The sequence below is a fragment of the Belonocnema kinseyi genome, chromosome 4 (assembly GCF_010883055.1).
Source record: "Belonocnema kinseyi isolate 2016_QV_RU_SX_M_011 chromosome 4, B_treatae_v1, whole genome shotgun sequence".
Taxonomy (NCBI): domain Eukaryota; kingdom Metazoa; phylum Arthropoda; class Insecta; order Hymenoptera; family Cynipidae; genus Belonocnema; species Belonocnema kinseyi.
The window spans coordinates 135,544,757-135,569,605 of record NC_046660.1 but is presented as its reverse complement, the minus strand read 5'-3'; the positions used below and the strand labels follow the sequence as shown (position 1 = coordinate 135,569,605).

The window sequence follows — 24,849 nt, the reverse complement described above, 5'->3', positions numbered from 1 at the left end:
TCGTGGATTTTATTGATGATTTCGGGAGTACTTGCTTCTACGGGCCTTCCTGGACGTGGTTCGTCACTTATTGATGTACGACCACGCTTAAATTCATTTACCAGGTTATAAACCGTTGCTAAGGCAGGGGCAGATGTACCATGAACTGAGTCCAATTCTTTTTTTATCTCATGTGGAGTTAAACCCTTTAAATGAAAATGTTTGATTACCGCTCTGAACTCGTTTTTTCCCATTTTTCTTAACGAACAATTTTTTTTCAATTGGTTATGAAAACACGTAAACTCAGAAGATGTGGACTGTGACTGCACCATATATCTAGTCGGGAGTGGTGCTGACTGAAAACAGATGATTTGGAGCGATTCGCGCGCCATATGTTGGTCATTCTAAGGACTTATTGAACTACCCTCGTAACTTCGCATAATCTTGAATTAAAATTTGGTTTCCATTTGTCGCGTCTACAATTTATAATCCACATTGACAGTCTTTCTCTTCGCCCTAGTGGAAAACGGTAAAGTTTAAATCCATCCTCGCTTCTATTTTTACAAAACGGAGCACTGTAGCAGACCATTTTTCTTATATTCTAAACTTAATTTTAATTAAATTATACGACATGCTTTTCGCACTGTTTCCCGCGAACTGTCCAGGAACCAGAATGGCGGTTGCTTATTCCGGTCTAATATAGTACCCTAAACATGAAAAATGCTTTTAGAATGTAGTATATTTGACTCGTGAAATATCAAACGATCTTTCGCCCGGAGTACCATTATTTGCCATACAATCGAACTAAATCTCGATTCACCTAAATGTCATTTCAACTAAATAAAACTATAGTTTGTGCACAGCGGATGGTTTTGCTCGAAAGAGGGTCGTGTGCGTAGTTAGAAAGTAGGATGCGGTGCCTGAGTTGCACCAAAAATATACGATTGGCTGCGTTTTTGTCATAGAAAAAATAATATTTAGAAATGTTAAAATCCCTTAAAACCTTATAGTTCCTATAAAATCCTTCTAAATCTTCTGTAAGCCTAGTAAATTGTTGCAAACCGCATACAATTTTTTTGAATTGCGTAAAATCATTAAAATCCTTGGAAGTTCTTTTAAAGTTTTTAAATGAAATGATCTTTCGTTGGAATCCTTGGAAATACCCAAAATGTATCAAATTCTTTGAAATCTTTATAAAAATCTTGAAAATTTGTAGGAGCTTATAAATTCTTGGTAATCTTTTAAAATGTCCTTCTAATCTCTTAAAATAACCTTTAAAGTTATTGAAATCTAATAGAAATGTTTTCAAATCCTTTGAAATCCCTTAATTCTTGTGAATAAACTCCTTCAAATCCATTATAATATAAAATCCGTTAATCTCCCGTGAATTTACATGCAATTTGATGATATTCCTTTCAAGATTTTGAAATATTTGAAGCCCTATGAAATCCGCTGAGACCCAGGAAAATTGATTAAAATACCTTATTAAAAGTCTTTAATATCCTTTAGAATTACTAATATGCTCCGAAATCCTATAAAACCTCTTAAAAGTCGTTTGAATTATTGGTAAATCTCGTAAATTCTCCTAAATACTTTGGAATCCTTTTCAATATTCTCAAGTCTTATAAATCCTATGAAATCCTTTCAACTCAAATCGCCTCATTTAACTGATTTAACTACATAAATTAATTTCAATGCTAATTTCGCAATTAAGTAAATATTTATTTTTTGAATTGGCACTAAACAAATCCGGTCTATTAAGTTTAAATAATATAAATGTTTATTTAAAATGGATAAAGAATGCATTTCCTTGAAATCCTTTTAAATTACTGGAAATATTTCACAAAAATTGGGTAGAATGGCTTTTAGGACTAGTCTGTAAGAATTTTATCGGGTCAGTTGGTGAGACCCAGTCCGCTTCTGAACGCTATTGTTTATAAATAAATATTTGAATACTAATAAGAAACTTATCCGACACTACCCCCTCCGGGCCACTTCTCTGAATTCGTGCCTCATGTTACGCAAATAATCATTTCCGGTGGCGATTTTTTTCGTATTCGAATGTCGTCCTTTATGGAAATTTTCTTTCTTCTTTTATGGGTGCTTTCGGAAGATTTAGAAGGATTTTATAGGAACTATAAGGTTTTAAGGGATTTTAACATTTCTAAATATTATTTTTTCTATGACAAAAACATTTGGCGGGTCTGCAAAATATTACTTCATTATGTTATTCTTTTTTTGTATCTGTTGGCGCACTTATTTTTATTATATACATATAATAAGAGGCCAGCCAAATGCTTTCTTTCTCTTCTTTTATTTCTGCAAAGCATGAATTGAACATCGTTTTATCAATTACAAGGTATTATTTATCAAACTGATAGTAATTACTTCAATAGTTCATTTACTACTTTTAATAATGTTCCTTTTTTTAAGTATGCTTCCATTCTTAAATTTTCTACTATTTGTAATTAACTTTATTTTATCATGTTACTACTTACCGAATACATAAATAAATATAATGTTAGCTATATATAATTTGAAAAAATGAAATTCCAGTTTATTTCTGTTTTAGATTTAAAAAAAAAATTTTATACTTTTTGAACGTTTCCAAATTTAAAAAGTACTATTATATGTAAAGTTTCATTATTTTTCAAAACGCAGTTAAATGTACTTAAGTTATAATTAAAAAGTTATACCAAAAATTTGTTAAAAATTCTCTCAACTTTGTTTTGCTATAATTATAACAATACAGTTTCAAATGAAACAGTTAAAGTACTGCTCCAGAAAATATGAATGAATTCTTTTATCAATGTCTAATGACCAAGTACATATTATTATAAGATATATTCAGATTTGTGTAATTCAAGTTTTGAAGAATCCTAATTTAAAGCCTTTGACATTAGCGAACGACGCCTCATCGTAACTAATAACTGTGATAAAGTTTTTAACAAAATATTGTCACGCACATAGCCTCAAATTAATATACCACTATTACATTTTTTAACAACAGCTTCACGTTTTTCGTGCACAGATCCTAATAAGAGTCAATACAATTCATAAATTTAAAATAAACAAAAAATCTATAACCCCATACAGAAAATCATTCACGACGAATCAAAATGAAAAATTACGAAAAAATAAACTTTTTATTAACTGGTCACTTTTCACTTAATGTAAATATTTTTGAACTTATAATAATAATAATAATTATTATTATTATTAAATGCGAACTTTTCTACATTATGTTGAATTCTATTATATGAAATGTATATTATATTTATTTTTGTACCTCTGTCTGTGGCTGTTTATTCAGATATTGAAAAATAAAGTACAAATCTCCTTTTTGATGATTATTTTAATATTGGTTTCTTATTTTGCCTTCAATTTTATTCTTAGCTACCCTGAACAATGTTGAACATTTCAATAAATTTACATTATTACCATTTATAGTATGCATTAGTATTGCAACAAAAGTATTTTTATTGTCTTATTTTTATTATTAAAAAAAGCGCATTCTATAAAAATAAAACTTATTATTAAAAATTTTACTCCGACTGGTGTCATTTTTCTATAAATCTAATTTGTTCATATTCAATGTAGATGTAATTTAGGCGAAAAATGTTGTTAAATAAAATGTTTGGTATCTTGTTTTTGTTTTTTCCCAAAAGTTCCTTTTTTTACTTTTAATATATTTTATAATCCGAGTTTATAACAAACTTGTAGGTAGTTTTTGTTCAACAAACTTTTGTCTTTTAATTTTGTGTATCTCTTGTGTGTCGTTTTTCAAAAAAAAAATTCAACTTTGTATCTTAGTTTTTACGATTGAAATATAATCTACTCGTCCTATCGAAAAATGATTAATAAAAAAAGTATAGATCTTTATTGTAAAAAGTTTTGTCTGTTAATTTTAATTGGTACCTTGATTCGTTTCTCGAAAAATTGAATTTTTAAATTTTCAATATTATTTTTTATGATTAAAACAAAAGCTATGTGTCCTATTAAACAAATATCCATGACAAATTTGAACAAGTTTTCGCTATTTTTTAGAAGAGCAACTTTTGTCTATGTATGTTTTTCATAGCATGTGTCGTTGGTCCTAAACTAATTTTTTATTTTTAAAGTTGTTTTTTTTTTATTTTGACTGAAAGGAAAAACTACGCATCCTGATAAAGTGATTAATGACAAATTTGTAGATCTTTTGAGGGCACGCAATTTTAGTTAATTCATTTTTTGTAACTTGCATAGATAGGCCAAAAAATGAAATTTTTTATTTTGCATTATTTTTAATATGATCAATATTTAAATTTTCTACTTTTCAACAAAATTCAAAAAGTTGTCGTGGCAATCTTGCCAGAGTTTCAAAAATCAACGTTTTTCTTTTCTTGAATTTTTTTATGCGATGCGTTGTTTAGCTGAAAATGTTCCTTTTGGTTTATTTTTTTGGATATAGAAAATGCTATAATTCTGATCATTTTCTTTTTATTGAAAAAGTCATTAGGATAAATTGTTCGAATTTCCGAGTACTATGAATAGCCGTACATCGAATTTTTAAATATTGAAAAAAATAGGCTGTAAATATTTTGAAATTTTTAAAAATGTGTAAAAATTTAAAGATTACATATTATTTTGATAAATAAAACCAAAATTAAAAGTCCTGTCACAAATGTTTTAAGAAAATTTTGTGCGAGTTTTTAAAAGCTGTAATTGCCCCTCAAGACTTTATCTCGTATCTTGCGTTGTTGGGTTTAAAATATGAATGATTTTAAATAGTATTTTAGTTAAATGAAACAAAAGTGACAAATTCTATCAAAAAATTGTTCAACAAAGGTTCTAAGGACTTTTCAAAAGCTGTAATTCATCCATACAACTTTTTTCCGTATCTCCTGTGGATTTGCCAAAAATTTGCATTTGTAACATTTTGTCCTATTATAATACTTTCGCAAACATAAATGATGAGGATGTACAAATTGTTCCATATTTTAATGAGTGGAGACCTATTTTATGTATTAGAATTGTAAGTTTAATTACAAGTTCTAAGTATTTTTAAAAATTTTTATCTTAAAATGATTTCTCTTAGAACGTTTTCTATGTAAAATTTTGTATTCTAATTTAAAATAAAATGTCCTAATATACATGGTTTTAATTAAAAATAATTTATCATTGAAGGCTTTTAATTCGAAATTATATAATCTTTATCGGTTAAATTCGACTTATTTTAACTTTGCAAGCGTTCCACATTTAAGAGATCAATTTAATAAATTCTGAAATTATTTGATTTTTATTCTTGCGAAATAATAGCAGAATTTTTATTTAAATACTGCAACCATACAAGTTATACATTTGTAGAGGAAAGAAAGAGTTTCGAATAATAGTAAAAATTTAGTACAAGTTTATGGAGTAATTTTGTACATAGAATCGATTAGTGAAGTTTACTTCTAATCTAGGATCAATATTGATTAGATTGTATCAAATTATTCAATGAAAATTTGCCGCAAGGAATTGAAAATGTAATACATGTTTCTTTATCTATTATGGATAAACATTTATATTATTTAAACTTAATAGGCCGGATTTGTGCAGTGCCAATTCAAAAAAATAAATATTTACTAAATTTCAAAATTAGCATTGAAATTAATTTATGTGGCGAACCTTTAATATTGTTACTAATTTCACAAATAAAATAAGGATTAGAATTGCAAAAGTATTATAATTTTATAGTAATTTGTTATTTTGCAAATTATATCAGAATCCTTGCTTCTACTTTATCGGTGTTTAGAGAAATCTTTGCTAAGACAGGGATTTGCTGTGTGGAGCAAGGGTTGAATTTTAAACTGGGAATTAGTCAAATTAAAAAAGTCCATTACCTATTACTAGTCCATCTCCTTATAAAGGCCTTTTATTTTTTCAGATGATGGCACATGTATTCGTTTAAATACTTATTTATACGTAAAAAAGCTTTATTTAACATAATTGAATGTAACATAAGCGAGTCAAATATATAATATTAAATAAAGGCTAACCTGCTTTACACATTTTTAATCGGCAAGTCATCCTTGGAGTTCAGAAACCTGTGAACGAGTTGCAAGAACAATAGCAGATTAATATTAAGTTTAGTATAAGCATCAGTTAAATATTAAGTACCCATAAATGAAAAAAGAAAATTTTCAGGAAGGACGGAATTCGAAAACGAAAAAAATAGCTACCGGAAATTATTATCTGCGTAACATCAGGCACGAATCCAGAGAAGTGGCCAGGAGGGGTCAGTGTCGGATAAGTTTCTTATTAGTAGTCAAATATTTATTTATAAAAAATAGCATTCAGAAGCGGACTGGGTCTCACCAACTGACCCGATAAAATTCTTGCACAAGAGTCAATGAAGTGATTAGATATTATTTCGAATATTTTAAGTGATTTTTGACGGATTTCAATAGATACACAAAAATTCTAAGCATTTTATAATATTTCTATAAACTGCAAAGAATTTCACAAAAATGAGGCGATTTGAGTTGAAAGGATTTCATAGGATTTATAAGACTTGAGAATATTGAAAAGGATTCCAAAGTATTTAGGAGAATTTACGAGATTTACCAATAATTCAAACGACTTTTAAGAGGTTTTATAAGATTTCGGAGCATATTAGTAATTCTAAAGGATTTTAAAGACTTTTAATAAGGTATTTTAATCAATTTTCCTGGGTCTCAACGGATTTCACAGGGATTCAAATATTTCAAAATATTGAAAGGAATATCATCAGATTGCATGTAAATTCACGGAATATTAACGGATTTTATATTATAATGGATTTGAAGGAGGAGTCGAAGTTGGATTTGAAGGCGCATTTATTCTTATTATACAAAGATAATTGTAGGCCTGCCAATGCTTTTTTCCTCTCCTTTTACTTCTGCAAAGCATGCATTTAACTTCGTTTTATCAATTAAAAGGTATTATTTATAGAACTGATAGTAACTACGGCTGTAATACTTCATTTGGTACTTTTAGTAATATTCCTATTTTTAAGTATGCTCTCATTCTTAAATTTTTTACTATTTATAATTGACTTTATTTTATCATTTTATAACTTATCAAATGCATAAATAAATATTATGTTGACTATATCTCGTTTTTTTAAAACTAAATTCCAGTTTTGTTTGGTTTAGATCATTTAGGTAATTTGTTTTAGACTTTTTCAAAGTTTCCAAATTTGAAAAGTACTATTTTATGTTAAGTTTTATTATTTTTTAAAACGAAGTTGAATAGGCTTAAGTTATAATAAAAAACTTACACAAAAAATCCCTCAACTTTTTTTTTGCTATAATAACAATATAGTTTCAAATGAAGCATTCAAAGTACTGCTCCAGAAACTATGAAGGGCATTCTTTTAACAACTTCTAATAAGCTAATACGTATTACAAGATGTATGCATATTTGTGTAATTCAAGTTTGGAAGAATCCAAAATTAAAGCCTTCCGCATGAGCGAGCGACACCTCATCGTACCTAATAACTGTAATAAAGTTAAAAAAAAGATAGTGTCACGTGCATAACCTCAAATTAATATACCACTATTACATTTTCGAAAAACAGCTTTACGTTTTTCGTGCACAGATCCTAATGAAAGTGAAAATACAATTTCTAACATTAAAATAAACAACAAATCTAAAACCCCATTCAGAAAATTATTCACGGTGAATCAAAATACAAACTTACGAAAAAATACACTTTTTATAAACCGGTCACTTTTCATTTAATTTCGTTGTTTAATTTCCTGTACATTTACCCAATTTCACATTACTCAATTAAAAACAACTTATAGTTTTATTCAACTTTATAACATTAATTATTTTTCAAATGATTATCAGTGCTTCTTTATCGATGACTCTTAGTCTGCATGTCACGCCGCTAAACGTATGTTTTGGTACAACTCACTGACCGCACACTACTTTCTAACTATACACACGACCCTCTTCCGAGAAACACCATCTGCTGTGCACAAACTATAGAGTTTTAGTTCCAATGACATTTAGTTGAATCGAGAAGTAGTTCGATTATAGAACAACCGACTTTCGACATTAGTCGAATCGAAGTTTAGTAACTTGTAGGAATCGAACGACACTGCAGTCCCACGGCTGATTTCTCTCCCTATCGAATGAAATTAGACGGAGATGTTTGATCATTTTGAAAACGATCGATTGCAACTATCTCTTTCTATCTCATGTGTCAGAAAGAGAGGGGCAGTATTCGGTAACCAAGAACTCCTGACTTCTCGATTATCGACTGTCACCTCTCTTTTTCTCATATATAAACTAGAAATAGAATGTTGCAGTCGATCATTTTCAATACAATCGTACATTTCCGTCTAAATCCCTGATCTTCACCATGTATTTTGTAGCAAGGCGGCCAGGGATATGTAGTTACGCGTAACTGGAGGTTTTTTACGTAAAATACCTAACTCAAGTATTTTACGTAGAAAACAGCCGAAATACCTAGTAAATTACGTGTCAAGACGGCGGACCTTTAGAACTGTGCATAACATCACTTTTTTGAAATTTGGCATGGGCATTCGTAGGATTTCCCTTTCTAATGCGAATATTTTTAATTAAAAAATAATAATGTTAAATAAACTGAAATAGAGCAAACACAAAAACACTTCGGACTTCCTTAAATTCCATGGGATGAGATAATTTTAAACGTATACAAGTAAATAAAAATAATCAAAATCATCCAAATGAAGCGCAATGTTTTATTTTTGCAACATAATATTAAAGACTGTTACTTGTAGGTGCCTTCTGGGACACAGTTATGTAAATATTTCTCGCATTTATATCCGCGTTTTTGTTATTATTATTATTATTATGAAATATTGATCAATTTCATATTTAATAGCTGGAAAGCTGACATGTGTTTTTATATTTAATTTTAGAAAAATTGTGCCTACCCTACCGAAAGAAATCTCTCAGTTTTCTTTAGCGAAATAGCTTGGCCCATTTGAGTCTATAAACAAAGTCGATTTGAAACAAAATAGTCTCTGAGATAGTTTGAGAGATTTGGGTCCTTTTCACGATCCTTTTAGTGGTCATTTTAAGAGTGGTGCGACGTTAATATAATGTTCCTTTTGTATTCGTCCCTTACCGGGCGGGCAAAGTTATTTACAGTAGTTGGTCGTGGCTAATCCTCTCTCCCTTTTTAAATTTCTCTTCAAATTATTAACACTTTTTTTTATTGATGAATTTTCTCATTATACTTATTTATAATTATAACTTATATACTGACATACAATTTTCTAGTTGAATTCAAAAATGTTCTCTTTTTTGGCGTATCTCATTTCATTTACGAGAAACGTTCTATTAATTCCAATTTTAGGCATTAAAAAAAAAGTTAGATGTCTGAAGTCATATAAACCCGTAGATTCCGAATCATTATGTTTTAGGCTGTTAACTATGAAATTAAAAAAAAATCTACTTCTAAATTTTAATCCTAAAGCTTAACAAAGGACCCTTGAGTGTCGGCTACTCTATTGAGATAGCCTCTCTGCTTGTTATTAATGATCGTATTCTTATTTCAATTTCGGAAAAGATATTTTAAAGCCTTCAGACCATTTAAACGAGCTTCCTGGACCTTTAAAAATATCTACCTGAGTGCCTGCGGAGAATTTCTCTGAGCTTTTTGATCTAAAGAATTTTTAGTACATACTCAAAGATTCTTTTCGGTAGGGTTATAAAATATATACTAATAAGCCAACTGTATTATAATACACTTATGTGCCTGTGAGATTTCGTTAATTTATTTCAAGGAATGTTTCCAATAGTAAACAAGTTTTAGAGGTTGTATTTGCGGAGGGGCACGGGGATCATAGAACGCAGTCTCATATACGCGTAATTTACATTGTGTAAGGTGGCGTCCCATGATTGCAGAATTGCTCTGCGTTTTGCGTAATGCGTCAATTCACTAGAAATTTCAACCAATAATATTCACCTAGTTATTCAGAGAATCACTGTGATTGGCTGATATGTCTAGTCATTTGACGCATTGCACAAAACGTAACGCAATAGTCCTTTTCTTTTAAGAGCGGAAGGTTAGGCGCCGCCATGACACTTAGCGGGCATTTAAAAATTTCGGTCATATTTTTGGTAAAATGTACACTATCGTACCTATTTTTAATGTAAAAGTGAATAAAAATGATGTGCCAGGTGCTGAATTATTGCATAGAAGGGTAGAAAAAAATGTCATTTGTCAGTTAAAAAGGTGGTTAAAATGCAAAAAACAATGCACCAAAGGAAAAAAGCAGCAACTTATTGACCATATGTGGAATGCAGGTTATGTTTACACTGCGTATAGCGTAAGGTTTTAGCAGCGAAAAATAGTGTTTTGCATAATATTGAAATAATTTTAATAATTACAAAATATAAAAAAGGTTAATAAAGCGTTTTTAAAGAAATGCAGTTAAAAATGAATTGATATCTATCATTATAAGTGGGTTGAGAGTTTTGAAATTCACCTAGCTTTCAAATTACTGAAATAAATGCAAATGCGATTTTTTTAGTTGGAAAATTTTTCTCTGAAAATTAGTACAATAAGAGAAACATGAATAGAAAATAGTGAAAAAATTGTTTGTAATAAATACGTGAAACTGAAAGAAGTGAAAATATTTTTTTATTCATGTTTTTATATAGTACTTTTTAAATCACGATGACCGCTTGACGGTGAAGGTAGGAATTTTTTGTAACAGGACGAGAAATATGTCAGTAAATTCATTTTTTAACTGGGAATTTTACAAATTTTGAGGAAGAAAATACATCTAATCACTTAAAATATTAAGAATGTCGTATCACACGATAATTTACAATAAGCTCAATTAAGAATTTTTAGAAATTTTAATTATTTTATTATATAATATATAATATTATATAATAATTTATTTTAAAGCGTGAATTTTCAATGTAAAGAATTTTAAAATGCAGGTTTGGAAGAGTTGAAAGAATTAATAATCCACAGGGTTTGAATTTGAACATTTTTGATAAAAAACGTAAAATACTTCCTTTCGAAAGACGATTTTAATCTCATGCTCGAAATTAAAGAAGGTACATGCAGATTTTAATTTTCAATATTGAACTGTTTGAATGAGAGAACGTTAGGATTTAAAAAACTTTAAACATCTGATTAAACCTTTCTAAACCATTTGGAATGAAAATAAGTTAAAATTAATAGAATGCAATGAGCAAATGTAAGTATCCTTGTTTACATCCTTCATGCTTGAAAAATACTCGTCCCTGCACGCATATAACCTCACCCACATATCACTTTTACTGCATTTCGCGCAATTTTTAATATGCTTTTTAAGTGAACCATCGGGAATGTCACTCTTTCGATATATTAAACAGGGTTTTCAAAATATAATAAAATACTAAGTACATTCCAAGTAGGACTTGGACCGACTGTCACTTTTGCACTTTCCAAAACAGTACCTCTCGTGCTCACCAATCTTTTTTTTCAATGGATTTTCACCTGATCTATTAGACATTTCTTTGTTTCGGAAGTTTTTTAACTTCCAATTGTTCGAAATAGTTTTTTTTCGTCAATGTTTACTATTTTCACATAAGTTTCAGTCAAAATTGACGCAGTCTCACATGGAAGTGCTATATATCTTTGGCGCTTGCGCAATGTCGTTTTCTTAAATGAAAAGGTCTATTATGCAATCATGGGACGCCACCCTAAGAAACTAGGCATGTAAAATACCTAGTAACTTACCGTAAAAACTACGTAAATCACTCTGGGTATTTTACTTTCCTATCTCTGAAGACGACCCTAAAGGGTCGACGGTCAGCGCCGCGATTTCGCCTGGTGGCTACCGGTCAACTCTCATCCCACTTTCACCCTACACAATCTTACAGGCTTCCCCGCCCTAACGTAAGTTGCACCGGGCTGAGTAAAATAAACCTAGAATTATCTTTATTTTTATACAGAGATGTATCACCTATGACACATAAGTTTGTGTAATATTTTGTAATGATTTCTTTTAATTCATCTCAACGTAAATACTAGATCGATAATAAGTTGCTTGGTCCAGCCATAGAGCGTAAACATGAAACATAATGCGCAAATATAGTGTATGTTAGATATATACATCATTCATACCAAGCACTCTTGCCTGTCGTAATGTCGGGGAGTGATAGCCCTACATTTTTTCACGGTCAACCGTGGTCCAACTGGATCGACAAAATTGGACGGGATAAACCACTAAGTAAGTCCTGTTTTGCGTAGGAATTGATATTTTTATTTTGAATTGCACACATTTCCTAGGTATGTCTTTAATTTTTACTTTAACATAACCTCTATTCGGCGTTCTCGTTATCATAGAAAAATTTGTCAAGTATTCACCGTGTTACACTACATAAAGATCGTTTACATTCAACGAAAAATATATTTCTCTTGGCTATCGCTCCTGCAATTATGCAACAAGTAAACACGTTCCAATCCAATATTCATAATTTTATATCAAAATTTTTTATCCTACATAAAACGCGTTCAACACATAAAAATACAGCTTCAACTGAAAATATTCACGCGGAATTTCTACGTGGATTTCCCCTTCCAAATTCAGGTGAAGTAATTCATTTATGTGAAAATTTTGAACATTCCACTCGGAGATCTAAATGTTATTTTTTAACTGCAAATATTGTAAAACTTAAGATATAGAGAAAAATGATTGTCATTATTTATGGACCAAAATTATCAATCGCCTACGATCGGAACTCATCATGACGGTGTCTGATTAAGGGCATGTGACACAGCTAAATACCTATATTACCGAACTCACTTTATCAGTTCACTGAATATTTTTTTGAACCTAAGAACTTTTTTTGTAAATAAAATATCGAGCTGAAACGTTGGAAAATGTATTAGAGTACAATAAAGTACGTTTAGGTACTGCATTTTGCTAGGAACTTCACTGAAAATTATTTTACCTTTTTTTTGAACCTCGACATTTTTTGAACGTTCGAACTTTTTTTATACACAAAATATCGGTCTCAAACTTTGAGAAATGCAAGAGCCGAAAGAAAACTACGTTTAAGTACAAATATTAATAATAAAAGATGTAAAAAAAAATATTTCAACTATCAATTCCATTGGCATTAGTCGGTAACGTTGTACACGAAAATACGAACCCTGACGGCCACTAGACGAGGCTCTAGAGAGTTCCTAATTTCGTGTACAACGTTACCGGCTGATGCCGATGGAATTGATAGTTGAATTTTTTTTTACATCTTTTATTATTAAGCTTTGTACTTAAACGCAGTTTTCTTTCGGATCTTGCATTTATCAAAGCTTGAGGCCGATATTTTATGTATAAAAAAAGTTCGAACGTTCAAAAAATGTCGAGGTTCAGAAAAAGGATGAAATAATTTTCAGTGAAGTTCCTACCAAAATGCAGTACCTAAACGTACTTTATTGTACTCTAATACATTTTCCAAAATTTCAGCTCAATATTTTATTTACAAAAAAAGTTCTCAGGTTCATAAAAACATTCAGTGAACTGAAAAAGTGAGGTCGGTAATGTAGGTATTTAGCTATGTCACTGCCCTTAAGGCCATGTAACGTCTGTACCAGCTGATCAAGGCAGTCCTGCTATCAATATTTTTTTTACCCACATTGAAAAATAAAAGTTTAAATAACTCAAAAAAATGTCGGAAAATATTAATCAATATTAAAGGATAGTTTGTGACCATGCACAGAGTTGGGAGAAGAAAGAAGTTTCTTCATGAAAATAAGAATTATCGACTGACGCATGCAGGATTTACGCAGAAGTTTTGCTTCTATCTTTCCCTGTCGGTAATCATGTAATCTGTATTACCCACAGACCCACAGAACTTCGAAGTTGTCTACTCGCTGCAATATTGCTGCTCTGACACAGCTTATATGTATGCCAGATCAAATTTGTTTATTTGCATTACAAGTGCAAACATTAGTTTTTGTATTATTTGTGCATGATGTTCGTTAGCGATTTTTGTTGTTTTGTCCCACTTTGATAAATATAACCCTCATAACTAGCCCATTGACTACATTGAAAATTGCTTCCAAGGTTTTACAGCTCGGTCGGTATTTCTCCAAAATAGTAATCCTTTGTTGTCGTAAGTTTGGAAAGAAAAGTACCGATATAGCTTCCTGTTTCATTTTCTTCGAAAATTTTTTCCTTCAAAATATTCGCCCTGGACCATTTTTTTTTGTGTTTATTAAGTATGTTTTTTTCAATGATTGGAATCAATGGTAATTTAATGCTTATTGCTATAAATCCTTCAGTCTGATATTGAAAAAGGCTAAGAATTAAACTTGCCAATAAATTTATCAATTATTGTCAAATGGCATGCTTTTCGAGACGATATATCATGAAACACACTAGTCGTGTATATGGGACATTATTTCTTAGAGTACTCACTCAAAAAATCAAAGTTGTCCAATTTAAGTTGAAGTTGGACGAAGGGTTGTCCTATTAGAAGTTAGTTCATTGATAACAGTTTTGGTCACTTGGGTAAATGTTTACCGAGGGGCTAATGATTAAAAAAATAACTTTCATAAATGAAGGTCAAACATAAATTTGATTTTTTTTGTATAAAAGCAAACCTTATATTCTCATCAAAGATTTGTTTCGCCATTTTGTATTAAATCTCCATGTTTTCAGAAAGAAGATACAGAAATTTTGAGACAGAAGCAATTATTAGATTAAATTGTACTTTAGCACCATTTTTCAAGTCTTAAAAAGAAAGAAAACGTTCGTTGGTCAGCCATTCTTGACCTCCGGCTCTAGTTTTGATTGTGTCAGGTTATTTTTTGATAAGATGCACAGTTTTTTTGTCGTGAAAAATCTTATTGAAAAAATTCCATTAATCAGACAAACTTTGTGACATACGAAAAAATGTTAAGCAAAAAATTGTTTATCTCAAAAAGATCAACAAATTCACCAGGTATCATTTTTTGATAAGATTAATAGTTATTATTTTAGTTGCGAAAAATATTATTAAAATAAAAAATGCCATGCTAATGCTCTGCGTGGAAAACGCCTTCAAAAGTTGTGTTCCTTCTGAAAATATTTTAAAGGAAATAAATTATTCTTATTATATGATTTATTAGAGAACCATAGAAATGCATACAATAAATCGAAAGCAAAGCATGAGTTCTGTATGAGAATATGTCCCTTAAAGTAGTGCGGCTACCCTGCCGATGAAAACACACTGAAAAAGCGACGAAACGGCACTGGTCAGTTTTCTATACCTGAGTTCCCCTTCAAATGTCTATTTAAATTTTTAAAAGTTTATTTTCACCCAATAAATATAGTCTGTGAGGTCTTTGAAAAAATGTGTTAGTAGTGTATACTATAGTGTTAGTGAAGATCGGTATGCCAATGCGACTAGGCTATCAGGTAGACCAGCTGAAAGGGATTAAAAATTAAAATTTGTAAAATTTTGAAGTTATCTACGAGAAGTTTAGAAATTCATAATCTACGGGTTTCGATTATTTCAGATATTTTATTTTCTTTTTTGCATGTTTAAAATTAAAATGAATATAACTGATCTCGCCATTAGAATGAGATACGCCAAAACAGACGAAATTTTTTAATTCAAGTTCAAAGTAGTATATTAGTATATAAGTTATAATTATAAATATGTACACAGAAAAAATTTGTACTTGAGGAATTACAGAATTAGTTCCGATGTTGCGGGCATGAGAAAAAATCTGTAATAGTTACAGGCCTACGTTATTTTAAATTATACAGAACTGTTTCTATGAGAATTAAACACACTGCAGGAAGAATTCTTAAATGGGACAGTAATTTTAGCAACGGGAAGCTTTAAAATTTGCGAAACTAAAGTACGTTAAAAACAAAGTGGAAGACTGAATATTTCACAGAACGCTTCTCAAATCAAAAACACGGCAAAACACGGCAAAAACACAGATATATGTATATATAATGCATGCAACGCACTTCCCTAACGCAGAATATCGCACGCTGTGGGCATTGGCCGAAGTGGTCCTTGTATACTAACCAAGAAAATTCTCACCTCTTGTGAGAAGCGACCAGTGCCGGACCCCACATTTTTGGTGGACTGAGTTATATTTAATTTTCTCGCTTGACCCTCGGATATTTTCGTGACGTTTGTCACTGAAATGTCGTTGAAATAAAATGTCTGAACTTGGAAGAAATGAGTTTCAAACATTCGAAAATTTCTTACACTTAAACACTAGATTTATAAGCAATTTTACAATTTGAAATTATTACGACTTATTTGTTCAAAGTTCACATCCTGGCAGGATAAAAAAAAAATTTGCACAGTTTATTAAAAAAATCGAATATATTGGACAGTTAATAAACCCAAGCAAATGGTATTATCTTCACTTTTTTCTCAATGTTTCTGAAAGAGAGGTCAACAATATTTGAGCTTAGTATTAAATATTTGATGCCGACATGTATCTTTTATCATATCGATCAAAACAAAACATACAAAAATGATAAGAAAATGTTTAAAAAAATGTATATCAAAAAATTCCATATATGCCTTGAGTAAAATAGTACAGTGGGACCTCGTTCGTGTCCCAGAGTTGGGACCGGGAACCTCGTTTGTGTCGCAAACGTCCCTTCTGGTCGTTTCAGGGGCGTACTTAGGTAGCATGATTTATAACATATCACTGATATGTACTAGACATGACTAGACACTATTAGAAACAACACTGGATTGTGGTGCACGGGCAACTTTTTGATGTAATTTCCGCGTCACGAGCGAGGTTCTGAGAAGTCACGTGACCACGACACGAAGCAGAAAGAGACACGAACGAGGTCCCACTGTATAACAATCACTGAAGTAAATACTAACATGATTAAAAAGTAAAGCTGTAAAAAAAATTCTGATAAAAGATTTGTCGTAACAAATATATACTTTGATGTTCACGAAAACATGAAAACAATTTTGGGAAAAATTTATTGTTTCGAACTTTTTAAACTTTGAATTTTTTACCCTAAAAATAATAATTTTTAAATTATTTTAGATGAAAAACAATAAAATAGAATAATTTTCAACCATATAGTCAAAAATTTAAATTAAAACGATCAATTTTGAAACTAAATATAAAGTATTTAAAATTTAAATTGAAAATGGACTTTACATGGAAATAGTTAAAGCTTTAGCCAGTAAAACACACAAATGATTTTCATGCAAATAAATAATAAAACAATAAAAAAATTTATGAATTTTATTAGAACAAAATTAAAATATTGCGCGTCTTTTTTGTAGTTTGGAGAACATTTTACAAAATTAAGGACTCAAAATAATCCGTGGAATTTGTTCATTTTTTTTTTCATTTTTCCAATAATTGATAAGATTTTAAATAATAATGATTAGGGAACTTTTTTCAACAAAATTTCATAAGAAATAAATGTATGGTATTGGATGGATTATAAGATTTGGGATTTCCAGCCGAGGATTTTTAAAAGAATTTTTAAGAGCGTTATGCATAATATAAAAATGATTAATTTTTAAAAATTTATTTTCACGGTCCTAATTGAAATTTTAAATGCACTGGGGAATTATTCAAAATTGAATGGCTCAATTAGATTTAAAATTTTTATTTTTTATGCTTTTAATTAGAAGTCACATCAGTTTGAAGTTTTTAGAATTGAATTCTTCAATTTTTAGTCGTAAAAATCAAAGTGAATTTTTTTGTGGTAGAGAAAAACCTCATTTTTTAGTAATAAAATTTATTTCAATCACTTTAAACGCCATATGAAACTACATGATTCTAGTACCTCTCGAAAATCCGTATAGTCTCTAAAATTTCTATAATATTAGTTGATAATTATAGTTTTGATTTTTTAAATTTAGAAATAGTTTAATATTTTAAATACTTAAACTAAAGTTATTTGGGATCAAATGTTACTTATTTTTTACTTTTTTTCTATTATGTTATATTTTTTAAAAGATAAAATTATTTGAAAATATAAAGGGTATCTAATGCTTTTTTAGAAAAAATAATATTATCGTATTAATGAATAATTTATGAAACTTTTAATATCAATTACAAAAACGTAATCCTTAAAATGAAAAAAATAGAAACTTTTATATTTTTTAATATTTGGAATATAAAATAAGGACTATTTTTCAAATTTTAGGCTTATTATAATAATTTCTAACTAAGTTTCAATCTATTTTAATCATGTGAAAGAATTTGGTATAATTTTATAAAATTGAAATCTTTAGAATTTTTTTCAGAAAATTCCAGCGGATTTGAAAAGAGATAATTTAAAAGTTTCCATTTTAGCATTGTTAGAATCCATATTTCGATATGAAAAAATTGCAAATGATGTTTTTGAAAAAATTAATTTTAAGATAGGTAGTTTTCCAACAGTCTGTCGGCAATATTCTTGTAATCAGGGTCTTCGTTATTTTCCAAGAATTTTTTTCGAATTTCTTTGAAACTACTCCAAGCTGCTCTCTCATTAGTTGTCATTCTCATTTCGAGTTCATCATCATTCATCAGTTCCCTTATTTGGGAGCCATCGAAAACACCTTTATTGATTTTCATTTCAGAAATATTGGGAAATTTCTCAAATAAATAGATGAAAGCATCGCTTTCCGATATCCTCATTGCTTTGATAAGCTGTTTAAATAAGTCGAGTTTGATATGTAATTGTAGAAGGATGACTTAATGACCATAAATGAGACTCTCTTGTAGTATGTTCATAGATCTTGGAGTTAATTCTTGCCTGAGTGGCCAGTCCTTTTTCACATAATGTTGTTCTCGGGCACGACTGTCCCACTCACAAATAAAACATGGATACTTTGTGTTTCCGCTTTGTTGACCTAATAAAATACTGGCTATTTTCAAATCTCCAACTATTTGCCACTTGTGACTATCATACTTAAAATTTTCGAGTAGAAAATGGAGATTATTGTATTGCTCTTTCAAGATCACTGAATGAGCAACCGGTATTGGGGCATTTAGGTTTCCATTGTGAAGTAAGACAGCTTTCAAACTCCTCACTGATGAATCAATAAATAGTCGCCAGTCACTAGCTACATATTGAACACTTTTATACTCATTTATCAGTCCTTCAACATCATTGAATAAACCAAACCCTTTGCTTTAGAGAAAAATTTCCGGAATGGGCGATCTCGATAACGATAAAAACTCACTCGAGTACCTGGAGCTAAAACATTCTTCTCTTTTAACCTAGAAGCTACGAGTTCGGAAATTTCTTTGGAAAGTCTTGCGTCTCTAATCAAGTCACTTAGCTCGTCTTGAGTAAAACCATGAGAATTTCCGGGCTGACCATATTCTGATTTTTGCGATTCAACTAGCTCGTAATTTTGCTGATCTTCAAATTCTTCAAATAACATTCTTCTATCTGTATCATTAGTTTCTGTTTCAAAAGAGATTTCGTCAGTAAATATCTGATGTTCACTTTCAACCTGTTCAATGGTGATTAAAACAGCATGAGTCACAGATTGAACAGATGCTTATAATATTGTAGAATTATTCTTTCTATTGTACCCAGATATATTGGTCAAGCAGAAATAGCAATCAGTGTCATGATCTTTTGGCTCTCGCCAAATCGTAGGAGCAACAAATATCTGTTTCTTCTTTTCCGTGATTCACAGGGATCAAGTGACGCATAATATTTTTGTAGTCCAAAAATTGTCCATTCCACTGGTATCTATATTGAAACATTTTTTTTAATGTGCTTTCAATGTATCTGTACATTGTTTCCCCTGATTCATGATGACATATTTCACACAAACAACGCAAAAGTTGTTTAATCGATGACAACATGGGGTTGACCTTGATCTAGACGCGATGGGGTCAAATGGACACCGGGATCGTGATCAGCGACCCCAAAACAATAAACTTGAACTAGGCTGAAAGATGCTCCACCTCAATTTCATCTTGTGGCCCTGCGTAATTAATTTCAAAAGAATATTCCTTTTTTTTAATTGAAGGAATTTTAGATAATTTCAGAAGAATTTTAAATAATTTTCTTAAGCATTTGTAGAGTTTTGAAAATTCTTAAGAGTTTAAAAGGGGTTCGAAATGTTGAAAGATAATACATCAATTTTCTTAAGATACCTGACAAAATTAAAAATCATTTTTTATTTAGAAAAAATAGTTTTAACATAATGTTGAATGTTGAAAACATAGTCAAATATTTACAAATCTTCTAACTATTGCTTAAACTTACACGAATTAAAAAAAAAAAAATTATTTAACTTTTTTATAATTTCTATTAAAATGATAAATCTTCAAGAATAAAGAAGCATTTGTAACCCAATAGATGATTTATCAACTAAAACCATGAATTATGACGAAAATTATGAGTTTTTTCTACGAAAAGATAAATTTTTAACCAAATAGTTCAACTTTGAACAAAAAAGATGAAATTGCAATGAAAGATTGCAATTATTCTTAAAAATAACATTATTTTACATCTAATTTCCATTGATTTTTCGTTTATGTAATTTTTATTTTGTGATTTGTGATTCTTTTAACATATGTGACGTGCGCCGGAGAAAGGGGGTTTACTCTAAAAATATCAAAACCAAGGTTTTTACACCTTTCAATAGTTTTCGAGCTGTTCCTTTTAATGAAACCACCGGGAAAAAATCCGAGCTTTATCATTGGTAATAGTTGAGTTGTTAGGTACCTGAAAAATCGGTCTCTCGCTCGAGAGCTCGTGATTCCATGAAACACCTCCCACCACTCACCAATAAATCTACGCGTCTCATCTATACCCTGTCCGTGAGCCGCGTCTACGGCCTATCTCTTTCCGTGAGAAACTAGTGGTAAGTGGAGAGGGAGGATTTCGTGAGCCTCCCCTCTCTCCTGAAAGTCGCATCTATCAGGTGAACTTCGACCGTTCGCTCTGACAAATCCCACTTTTCAGAGTAAGCCTCCTTTCTTGGGTGCACATCACATATACCTTTTTTATAATTTGTCCAAAAATTGAAGATGACAGTAAGATAACGTTTTAAAAAGTTTTAGCCAAATATTTTCCTAAAACGTTTCTAATTTTATATATTATTCTTACCATAATTACAAATATAAAACAATAGTTTTTTCTTACAAAAATAAATGAAATTCTTTGAAATCGAGAATTAGAAAAATCTTTTTAAAATATTAATAAAAATATTACCTACTAATATTTCCAAATATTCATATTCAATTGTCAGTCATCAATAATATAATAAAAATACTCATTGGATTTTTCAATACAGGGGAAACGCAATTTTTAAAACAAATATTTATTTATGAATTAAAAATGAGTAACAAGGACTTTAAAACCTTACCGTATTTATATTTAAGCACATGTTTGTAACAGAAATTTTTATTTCTACTCAATTAACTTGACTAAACGTTAGAAGAACGCATTCAATTCAATTCTTATTTATCATAACATTATTATATTGTCGCATTTCAATTTTTAATTAGTTAGGTTCTTAAATTTCTTTGCAATTATTATTCCTAATATCTCGATGTTAAAAAATGAAAGAATTATTATTAATTTACTTATTAGTAATTTGTAAAATTACTGAAAGTTCTTTAAACTGCAGGAAATTCGGTAAGCATTACGGAAAAGCTATATTATGTATATTTACGTTTGAAATACAGTAGACTTTACGACACTTCTCGCTACGACACTTCTCGTTTCCCAATTTCTCCTTCGTTCGCTTGCCCTGACTCCTTGTCTCATCTCACGGGCATGCATACTCGATCGGCTACGCCTACTGCTCCGAACGTGGCTTGACGCAGGAGAGAGGGTTATCTGACACTTCCTGCTTGCTTCCCCTACAGTCCTAGAGTCTACTGTACATAAATGTGCTGTTATGGAGCTAAGCAAGTGGCCGCCAATTACACTGTTCACTCACTTCCATCTACCTAGTTTCAATGGGTCGAGTGACCCCTACTCTTTATCCGGGTGATTACTGAACGGTTCACCCGAGTGAAGCCCAACACTTACCTAACGTCGTGGAACGGCTCCGAGTGCATCCAAGTGGGCCCGGGTGATGCCCTGGAACGCACCCTAGTGGTGTCACATAGCCTCGTAGATACGAAATTTCTGTGGAGGTGCTTCGGGGCGATTAACTTTGCAATATAAAATTTTAATAGCAACTAAATTTTTAATTATTTTATTTCATATGTGTTTACATTTATTTTCAATGAAGATAATTACAAAGAAAAATTTAAAAAACATTCTAATTAGGATTTAGATTTCCTAATTATTTATTGTTTCTATAACTTATCCTTCCACCTTGCGAGTTATGTTAATATATTGTTATACTTCAAAAAGTGTATATGAAAATTTGTGTACGTTGTACAATGTACAAAACTGGACCCAGGCGACAAAAATCGCTATATAAAAAAAACTATTGAAAATTTTTCCTTGAAAATTTCTTTAGAACTTCTCAAGAAATGACGTTAAAAGATCATGTAGGTCGTATTGTCAAAAATTACATTTAAATATACTTTAAAAAATGTTGAAGTCCAAAAAAAGACCATTTTCATTTTAAAATTCATAACTTTTTTAATTTTCGATATTAAGGGTTAAAAATTTAGTTACGTCTTCTCCAGATGTACCAATTTGAAAAAAATAGTTCAGTGTATTATTCAAAAAGTATATTTATTTTGAGGAATGAATTACGTCAAAAAGGGAAAAAATAAATCGTGCGTTTTTGTCAAAATACTCTATTGTATTACTTATCAACAAATAATTTTCAAAATTGATATGAATTCTTGAAATTAAACATAGTAGGCATGAAATTAAGACAAAATAAAGTGATCTTCGCTTAATTTTATGTTACTGCAATCATTACACATGAAGACGCTGTGCTCTTAGCAAACAGCACGGCGACAAGAGGCACATCCAGTATTTGTTTTTCGATCTTTTGTTGCACTGCAAATAGTACTTGGGTCCACAGGACCTAACTCAATTTTCAAAAAGCTGCTATAAATAAACTAATAGTTGCAGTGTCATGCTAAACGACCTAAAGCGTAGTTGAACTCTTCAACTATCGAAGAATGTTGCAATAGACCTGCTCCCTTTGCATTAAGGTACTTAAAATTTCATTACAAAAGACCTCTGGGCCTGGGCTAAAGAGCTCCCCCACTAGTCATGCTGGGGAATTGAGAATAAAAACTTTTCAAAAGCAGTATCGTAAAATTCCACGCCGGGTGGAGATGTCGAATTTGGAACTTTTGGAATGGCCTAGAATATTCTTCGAATCCAGTCGGCATCTCAACAAAAGTCTTTTTGACGTACTCGGCAAAGCGTTGGTTGGTAGTCCATGTTTCGGCGGGAGAATTTGTATATCTTGAAGTTCCACACATTGCCCATCGTCGTACATATCTGGTTCTCTAAGTGTCCTCTTTATTCCATATGTCCGAGATGTCCCTCGAAGTATCTGGACGTCAGCATTAAATAAAAATAAACAAAACAAAGCGAAATCAATTCTTAAATGTACAATTTTCTTATAATTACAGTCCATGGTCATGGAGTACCGTGCAGTTCTCGAGGCGTCTTTATAAAACTCTCGAAATGTAATGAGAAAAACCGTAAAATCAATTAAATTGGAATTTTGTGAGTTGCAAAAATTTTGCAACGTCATAAGGTTTATAATATTTCTCGCATTATTTAAAATTCTGCAATTTGTAATGGTAAAAATAACAATGACTTTTGATTTGAAAAAATTACATCTAGTAAAAAAAAACCTACCCAGTTCTTTTAAATGTCACTTGATACTACATATGATAATTATTAATAATATATTTTTGGATTGATTTTTGGAGGTTTGGAATTTTTAATTTCAATATATTGTTGTTTCAAATTCAAATAATAATATAATATAACAATATTGTTTGGTATTCTTTATCTTAATTTTAAATTAGTTTTAAATTAATTTCTCATTCGTTTAAGTTTCAACGTTTGGGAGTAAACATTTTTTGATTTTGAACGTTTCCCATTTAAAATTACTATATATTTCAGAAGGTTTTTATTTTAAATCATGTAATTCACTTTTCATTTTAGAAAACGTCTTTTAATCATTTTTAATGTTAACGTATAATTTTATTATGTCACAGTTTAAAATCCTAGAATATCAGAAGCTTGTCATTTGAAAGATTCAATTTAGTTTTCAGTATTAAATTTTCAAATTTGAATCGCTTTGAATTCAAATTATTCCAATCTGAAAGTCTTCAATCTTCAATTATTTATTTTGAACTTTTTTAATTATAAAGAATACAATTTCAATTACTCTTAATTCTAAACTATCCAATCTCAAAAATTTGAATCTTAAATATACAATTTTTAACGTTTTTACATTGTCATATTTTTAAGTTTTTTATCTAAGATCATTCCGATTTCGTGATTCTCCAAATCAAATAACAATTCTAAAGTTGTTAGCGCTTCGACTTAGAAATTATACAATTCAGCTTCTTTTTCTATTTAAATTATCCAAAATTGTTCGTATATTTTTAAAATTTCAAGAGCATGCAATTTGAAATGATTCATTGTTAACTATTATTTCAAAAATATTTAAATAGGTACGGCACATGCTTGCTCTTTTAGTAACAAGAGCATAAATACCTTGTTTACAATTTATTTATATTAAGTTTTAATTAATAACTAAAGAATATATAAGGAAAAACAAAGTAATAATATTGGTGACATAAATATGAATAATATTCGTATTTATTTCACAGATATCTTATTCATCATTCTCTAATCATATCGCTTATACCAGGTGTATACATATGAAACCGGTATTTTTTCAAGAAAAAAACACCTTTATTTCAAGAGAATGATAACAAATATTTTATTCAAAGTATGCGCCCTCGCT

General features: G+C 30.2%; 1 protein-coding gene across 1 annotated transcript in view; it reads left to right on the top strand.

The window, feature by feature from the left end:
- Positions 1-11,859: 11,859 nt before the first annotated feature.
- The window catches only part of LOC117170625 (ataxin-7-like protein 1), a 204,409-nt gene continuing 191,419 nt past the window's right edge, over positions 11,860-24,849 (top strand). The window contains exon 1 of the mRNA XM_033357525.1: positions 11,860-12,215. Within this exon, the coding sequence (XP_033213416.1) occupies positions 12,131-12,215 (85 nt within the window). The 5' untranslated portion in view covers positions 11,860-12,130. The remainder of the gene's footprint in view (positions 12,216-24,849) is intronic.